This window comes from Peromyscus eremicus, chromosome 3, assembly GCF_949786415.1.
Source record: "Peromyscus eremicus chromosome 3, PerEre_H2_v1, whole genome shotgun sequence".
Taxonomy (NCBI): domain Eukaryota; kingdom Metazoa; phylum Chordata; class Mammalia; order Rodentia; family Cricetidae; genus Peromyscus; species Peromyscus eremicus.
The window spans coordinates 136,802,858-136,811,117 of record NC_081418.1 but is presented as its reverse complement, the minus strand read 5'-3'; the positions used below and the strand labels follow the sequence as shown (position 1 = coordinate 136,811,117).

At 50.6% G+C, this 8,260-nt stretch overlaps 1 protein-coding gene across 1 annotated transcript; it reads left to right on the top strand.

Annotated features, from left to right (window-relative positions):
- The first annotated feature begins 4,633 nt into the window (after positions 1-4,633).
- Kcna6 (potassium voltage-gated channel subfamily A member 6) lies at positions 4,634-6,906 on the top strand. The gene has a single exon (XM_059256912.1). The coding sequence runs from the start codon at positions 4,634-4,636 to the stop codon at positions 6,221-6,223; it is 1,590 nt and encodes a 529-aa protein (XP_059112895.1). The 3' UTR covers positions 6,224-6,906.
- The last annotated feature ends 1,354 nt before the right edge of the window (positions 6,907-8,260 follow it).

Here is an 8,260-nt window from a genome sequence, read left to right as displayed (position 1 = left end):
ACACAAGATCTTGATTTACTCAACTGGCTTAATCCCTCATCTTCCCTGTCCTAACTGATCAGACTGATGATCCACCCTGTTACTCCAACTAAGCCCTGACATGTTCCTTGCTTATTTCTCATGGGTAACCAGTTCCCAATGCTCCATTGGTCAAAGTCACCCATTTCCAGAATCTCTGCCGACTCTACTTACCGTAATTACTTACCTTCGTCCAATTTACCATCATCTTTTCTTCAGAATACCATTCATTTCCTAGTCTTTTTATTTCTCCTTTTGTCCCTGTGGTGGTTTGAATGACAATGCCCCCTTAGGCTCATATGATTGAATGCTTGGTCCCCAGTTGGTGGAACTGTTTGGGAAGGATTAGGAAGGTGGCCTTGTTGGAAAAGCTATGTCACTGGGGATGGGCTTTGAGATGTCAAAAGCCCATGTCAGCCCCAACCCCACTCTCTGCCTTCTTCCTGAGGATCAGATGTAAGCTCTCAGCTACTGCTCCAGTGCCATGCCTGCCTACCTGTCTCCACACTCTCAACCCATCCTCTGAGACTGTAAACAAGCCCCTAATTAAATGTGTTCTTTTCGAAGTTGCCTTGGTCATGGTTTTTCATCACCATGTAATAGAACAGTAACTAAGGCAGTCCCTTGAGTTCTTTCTTATTTCATCCTTTGTGTAAATCACATCTCCTCCACATGGGAACCACTATTAGATTCACAAATATCTAAAACCTAAATACCTCACTTTGTAAGATCTTACCCCGTGTTTCTTCTTCAATCTCCTTTACTCTTCTCCTTGCATGGTCTATGTGAGCCTTCAATGCTCACAACCTGTCTGGTCTTTTACACGCACTTCTCTGTCCAGAATGTTCTCTCCAGGCTGATTAACTTGGCGTATCCCTTCTCTACTTTGAATTCTTACTAGAAACATTCCTTCTGCCAGGGGGACTGGACTAATTACCTTTGTTATCACTGGGACAAAGTACCTGACCAAAAAAGCAACATAAGAAAGGAAGGGTGCATTTTTGTCTCCCAGGTGTGTCTCACATGACAGCTGGGAAGGCCAGGCAGAAGGAACAGAGGCTAGTTACACTGTGTCTGCAACCAAAAAGTGAAAGAGAGAGAGAAAACGCTAACACTCAGCTTGTCTTGTCTTTTTTATTTTGTCTGGGACTCCAACCAATTGGATGGTGCTGCCCACATTCCAGACAGATCTTCTCTCCTCAGTTAAATTCTGGGAATACCCTTTCACAGACGTGGCCAGAAGTCTGTCTCATTGGTGAGTCTAAGTTCAGTTAAATTGACAATTAAAATTAACCATTACAGAACCATGCTCTTTAAAGTTCTATCTTCTACATCCATCCCTGACATGGCATCCCTTTATTCTCTTTATTATGTATAGTGTGGAAATATCTTCTTCGTTGTGTGGCACAGATTCCTGGCTAGAAAGGAATGTATTCACTGTTCGCTGTTTAGCGTCTGACACTACGGTGGCCACCCAGTAGCTGCTCAATTAGTGACTAATTGAATAAATGACTAACCTCTATGGTCACTGCAGATGTTTGATTTTTAGGTACAGTAAACAAATAGTCTGTGCTGAAATGAATCAGAGCCCAGTGAATGGCGGAGGAATGATCAGATCACAAGTACCTGTCATTGGAAGTAGCAACACAGTGTCTATAGAGAGAGGCGAACGGCGTATCCTCCTTCTTCAGGGAGCTGGCACTTCTGAAGGTGTGATTCTTTAAAATTCATCCTTAATATCTACTTAAGAGAAACTATCTAGGCACAGGGAATGAGTCTGTTTCACAAAAGAACTAAAAACAGAAGTCTGATTCATGAATTTGCTAATGGCTTCTGCCTCCCAGGGGAACCTCCCAGTGTACAATGAAGCCTTTCTAGGGGCTCAGCCTTCTGTCTGATGTGAAGGTAACCACAAACCTGAGTTCTGCCTGTAGGATGGGAGGCAGTGCCAGCCAGTTGACCAGGAGCGTTCAAACGGCTATCTGATGCATCTTCTAGAAGAATCAACTTCTCATACCCCTGTTTGGATGTGACCGATGTCATGGACAACTGCTTGGTGGAAAGTGGCCATGGGGACACCAAGCATGCAAATGAATAATTCGTGATGAAATTAGAAAACAAAACCCAAAGAATCCCGGGCAAGTGAATTCACAACACAGAAAGAAATTGCAGAGCGAAGGACAAGAGAGTGTATCTCCTGCATTGTACTTATTGTTGTTTTATTTATTTATTTTTCTTTGAATGAAGTAACTTTTGTGTGAAGTCTAAACCGCTTAATTACACAGCCTGTAAATGGGAAAACTATCGACTGGGTGAATGCACTGCACTTGCTCTCTCACCCTTCCCTGAACTGCACAAGGGAGGAAGGAGGAGACCAAGCTGAGCAGCAGGGAAGGAGAGGCTGCGGTCTGGTAGACCCTGGAGGGACAGAGGGACGCAGGAGAGCACAGTGGGTGTTGAAGCCAGCTTCTCTCTTACTTTCTCTCCCCTTGACTTCCTCCTTACAGGTCCAGGAGCTCTGGTTTTCTCCTCTGCCTCATCCCTCTGGGAGCAGCCTCTGTGAGAACTGAGTCTGTGTATAAGGGATGGCTAAGAACCCACACTTACATCCCGGGGCTTGAGACAATCTTTATGTGCCATTCCCATCCTTAGCCTTTTGAAGCTCTTTCTTATGAAGAAGCAGCCACACAGAGAGGCTGGCCATTGCCAGCCAATCCACTCTGGCCACAGGAAAGTCAAGGCCAAGCTGCCTGGATGTGGCAGTCTGAACGATGCACTCTTTAGCATCTTCATCCATGAGATCTAGGGAGGAAACAGTCTAAAGCCTTTAACAGAATGGATGGGAAACCCTGTTGGCATTCAAAGAGAGGCAGAGTAAGAGGCATGGGTTCCCTCACAACCCATTTTGCCCCTTCCGAATCCTGCCAAATAAGACTCCATTGTAACATGGCCTAGGGGTAGAGGCCATCTTTCTGGAGAAGCACCTAAAATGTGTCCATTAGATGCTCATTGAACATAGTTGTAATTTATTGACATTTTGATGTACCCCCTTTCTAGTTATCCTCCCCCCTTTCTTGACACAAATAAATATAAATTACAGAATCTTTTTTCTTTTTCCCTCTAGGGAGGCTTGGAGCAAAGATTCTGGGCTGCAATTCCCTGTATATTGTGTATCTTTAATTCTATGATCTTCTGGTTCTTTTCATAGGAGCTAATGGCGGGTGTTCCCAGGACTCCATGAGAGGGTTTCCCACTCACGGGGCATGGGTAGACTGTCCTTCCCCTGTTACTATCACTAATGCCATGAAGAGAGCTGCAGCCCCACCCTTCCAGGTTGCAAATGTTAGTCTATGGGGGAATTAACATTGGGATACAGCCTAAACGCAAAGCTCTCAAGACATTCAAAAATACTTCATTTCCTCCACTCTTGGTAGAGGTTGAAATTGGCAAATGTGTCTTCATGGATAGAGAAAATATGGAATTTTCTCCCCCATTAAATAGCTGTTGAGGGGAGTCAGATGCTGTGTACAGGGGAGGGGTGTGTTGGGCCAGGGTGTGATTTCTTTTTGATGAAATACACTGCGCAGGTCAGCCCGGTGAACAGAAATGAGAAGAGATGTGCAGGATGGAGGGGGTGCGTTATTAGGATACTGCGGCGGCTTGGTTGGGGTGGGGGTGGGGGCGTGTGTGTGAATGTGAGAAAGCAAGAGGCGTGCCAGGCGAGCGCGGGAAAGATTACTGGGGAGGCAAGTGTACATATCTCTCCCCAGCATCTAGGCTTGCTGCAGCCCCTGGCTGGGTAAGGGGTGTGATGGGAGAGTGGGGTGGGAGGGGGCAGCAGGCGGGGCCTGCCACGTCACTTGGGGAGTGTTGGGGAGGAAGGGCAGAGCGGAGAGCTGAGCCTGCTGCTGCTGCTTCTGCTGCTGCTGCTGTTGCTGCTGTTGCTGCTGTTGTTGCTGCTGCTGCTGCTGTCGCTGCTGCGGGTGTAGCCGAGGCTTGAAGCTGTGGGAGGTGGGTCCCTGCGCTCCGGCGCCTGGGCAGCCCCAGGGCGGTCCCAAGGCCTGTGGAACAGCTCCTGGGAAGAAGGTGGCGGTTGGAACCGCGACCTTGGCCAGACCTAGTTCGGTGGTGGACGTAGGGCGGAGGCGGAGGCCGAGCCCGGGCAAGAGTCTTTGGCGAGCCAGAGGGAGGCGCATCTGGCGCTTCGGTACCAGCGGCAATCCAGGGTCTTGTAAGGCTGGAGAACAGCAGGACCGGGAGAGAGCCAGCAGGTCTGGAGGGCGGACTCGTGGGTCCTCAAGCCCAGTTTTAGTCACCACCGGGAGCTAAGCCACGCGTCTTTTCGGGCAGCCAGTTTCACGCGCGCGACAGTTTGCGGGTTCCAGGCATCCCAATAATCTTGAGCACTGAGGCGTGGCTACTGGGAGCCAGAGCCACATCCCAGAACTAGCCTGGCAGAGGAACCAGCTGCAGGTTTCACCGACCTAACCGCCAGGTCAGATCGCCGGCCCCACCCTACAAGAGGGCGCAGCCGGAGCTGGTAAGCGTGTGCCGCGCTCCCGAGTTCGTGTCGTGGGCGCCGTCCTAGTGGCGGGGAGCGCACCGCCAAGGGGACATGAGATCGGAGAAATCCTTGACGCTGGCGGCGCCGGGGGAGGTCCGTGGGCCGGAGGGGGAGCAACAGGATGCCGGAGAGTTCCAGGAGGCCGCGGGCGGCGGTGGCTGCTGTAGTAGTGAGAGGCTGGTGATCAACATCTCGGGGCTGCGCTTCGAGACGCAGTTGCGCACCCTATCGCTGTTCCCCGACACGCTTCTGGGAGACCCTGGCCGCAGAGTCCGCTTCTTCGACCCCCTGAGGAACGAGTACTTCTTTGACCGCAACCGACCCAGCTTCGATGCCATCCTCTACTACTATCAATCCGGGGGCCGCCTGCGTAGGCCGGTCAACGTGCCCCTGGACATCTTTATGGAAGAGATCCGCTTCTATCAGTTGGGGGACGAAGCCCTGGCGGCCTTCCGGGAGGATGAGGGTTGTCTGCCCGAAGGTGGCGAAGATGAGAAACCACTCCCCTCCCAGCCCTTCCAGCGCCAGGTCTGGCTCCTCTTTGAGTACCCGGAGAGCTCTGGACCCGCTCGAGGCATTGCCATCGTCTCAGTGTTGGTCATTCTTATCTCCATCGTCATCTTTTGCCTGGAGACCTTGCCCCAGTTCCGCGCAGATGGGCGTGGTGGAAGCAATGAAGGTAGTGGGACCCGCATGTCCCCGGCCTCCAGGGGGAGTCACGAGGAAGAAGAGGAGGACGAGGATTCCTATGCATTTCCTGGTGGCATTCCCCCTGCGGGGGTGGGGACTGGGGGAACGTCCTCATTCAGTACTCTCGGGGGTTCCTTCTTCACAGACCCTTTCTTTCTGGTGGAAACTTTGTGTATCGTCTGGTTCACTTTTGAGCTCCTGGTGCGCTTCTCTGCTTGTCCCAGCAAGGCGGCCTTCTTTCGCAATATCATGAACATCATTGACTTGGTGGCCATCTTCCCCTACTTTATCACCCTGGGCACTGAGCTAGTGCAACGTCACGAGCAGTCCGTGAGTGGTGGCAGTGGCCAAAATGGGCAGCAGGCCATGTCCTTAGCCATCCTCAGGGTGATTCGCCTAGTCCGGGTGTTCCGCATCTTCAAGCTCTCCCGCCATTCCAAGGGGCTGCAGATCCTGGGTAAGACTTTGCAGGCATCCATGCGGGAGCTGGGGCTACTCATCTTCTTCCTCTTCATCGGAGTCATCCTCTTCTCCAGCGCCGTCTACTTCGCAGAGGCAGATGATGATGACTCGCTCTTCCCTAGCATCCCAGATGCCTTCTGGTGGGCTGTGGTTACAATGACCACGGTAGGTTATGGGGATATGTACCCCATGACCGTGGGGGGCAAGATTGTGGGTTCATTGTGCGCCATTGCTGGGGTTCTCACCATTGCTTTGCCGGTACCGGTCATTGTCTCCAATTTCAACTACTTCTATCACCGAGAGACAGAACAGGAAGAGCAAGGCCAGTATACCCACGTCACTTGTGGGCAGCCTACACCAGACCTGAAGGCAACGGACAATGGGCTTGGCAAACCTGACTTTTCCGAGGCTTCACGAGAACGGCGGCCTAGCTACCTTCCAACTCCACATCGAGCTTATGCAGAGAAAAGGATGCTCACTGAGGTTTGATGGATGCAGGCAGGGCCTGCAGGAAAACGGGAGCTCTGAGCAAGCCATCTCTCAGGCTTCCTTCTCATGCTCACTACTCCCGCCCTAGCTCCAGAGGACCTCGAACCCCCTCCCCCGTACCCAGTACATGGCATCCTGGACCAAATACCTGGACTGTAGACTGTTGCTCAATCCTCGCAGCATTCGAGGTTTCTCCATCTTAGTGACATTTTGGAAATTTCAACGGTGCCGCCCAATCATACCCATCTGTCAAGTGGATGAGATACACATTTCTGCCTGACCTTCCCTCAAGACTGACTCTTCATGCCTGGGTCTTGTAATATCGCTAGGAATGGTGACATCAATAGAATAGGAAGCAGCTCTACTCAGGTCCCTTCTTTACCGTCCTTTGCTTTGGGTCATGCACCTTCCTTAGCTTCTGGCCACTTGGTCACTGACAGAATCTGGAGACTGGAAAAAAATTCAACTTGCTCTTTTAGCTCAGTGCCCTATCCACCTTCTGGCTGGTAGAGCTGTCAGCTGCACAGTTATTCATGCCTGAATTTGGATGGAATTAGAGCAAACTACCCAACTGGATTATTTGAAGGACCTGAGGGTCCGTTCTAGACCGAAGGGGCTGGTTGATTCCTCTGGGTGTGATCTGGCACAGGAGACCCTGGCTGGGGTCCACATAAATCCTCTCTACTCGAATTCTCTGACTCCCTTGAGCTTCCAGGAAGACTCCTTCTCAGAGCCAAATACTCTTTGTGCGAGCATGTTTGTGAGCCGAGGAACTGGACAATGGAACTACAGAGCCAGGAGAGAAGGCTGACCAGAGCCAAGTGACTGGCTGGGCCATATATCTGACGCTAGGTGCCACTTAGCAGAGACTGTCGTCACCTTGGACAGGCAGAGGGACTCTGCTGCAGACAGCAGCCAATTCTCCCTAGTTAGCCCAGACCTCTCTAAGGTATCCTCCATCCTTCTTCCTGGGACCTAGGATTGCAGATGATTTTGTTTGTTTTTTTTTTAAACAAAGCAACCTCAGCTTTATCCTGCAGACAGGTGAGTTCACACACTGAATGCCAGCATAGTTCTCCTCCCCTGCCACGGGCAACAGCAGCACTTGGTTTGGAGCCAGAAACAGGCACACGGTCATTTTGTTGACAGCCTCACTCACTCTTAGGGGATTTTGCTGAGTCAAGCAAACGTTTGTCTGCTCTGCTCTTCCTTTGGAGCTGCATTTGGCCTGCTCTAACTGCAAAGGTAACTCGGTGGTTCCCACTTGGACCAAGCCATCTTCTCCCATTGTGAAACCACCACCACCCCTTCCAGCTACCTACTGCCCCCCCCCAAGTAACGTTGCCCTTCAGTTTGCCTTTGACAAACTGTGATGTACTGTTCTCAGTTCTCACGGGTGCAGTTCTGAACCCTAAAGGACTGTTCCCGTGTTTTTAATTTTATATGGACACTTTAAGACTCTTTGAAGGGAATGCTTTTTAGAAAGCTTTTTCTCAAAGAGCAACTTAAAAAGGGACTGACCTGGGGGTTGGCTTGAGAACCACTGTGGCTCTGGTGAGTGACAGATCACGATCTCCATTTTGCCACAGCTTTACAGGGTACCTTTGGTGTCACAGTCCCTCTTTGTGCCTCAGTTTCCCCATCCATTAAATGAGAACATTAATGTCTTCCCCTCCCTACCTCATGGGGAATATCAATAAACTCACCCCGGAAGGTGGGGAAGACGTTATGCAAGTGTGTGAATTATAGTAATGGATTTGAGTTTTAGTTCACTATCCTGCCTTCCTGTCTCCCAAAGGCAAGGCCTTTCCCCGGAAGTTTCCACCTTGCATCCAGAGCCTAAGACTAGGCCATTGTAGACCATTAGCTCTCTCAGTTTCTCACTGGCCTTTCGGGCTGGGTCTCCATCCTCTCCCTTATCCTTCAGAATGGAGTGTATTCTTGAAGTAGACTTGGTGGCCAGAGGTCACTTTACCTAGGAGACTGACTTCTTGAAGCCTGGAATATAGTAAAAGACAGGGATATTTAAGGCTCAGA

What these genes read in the sequence shown, in the direction of transcription:
- Kcna6 (XM_059256912.1), top strand. Translation starts at nt 4,634, where the DNA reads ATGAGATCGGAGAAATCCTTGACGCTGGCGGCGCCGGGGGAGGTCCGT.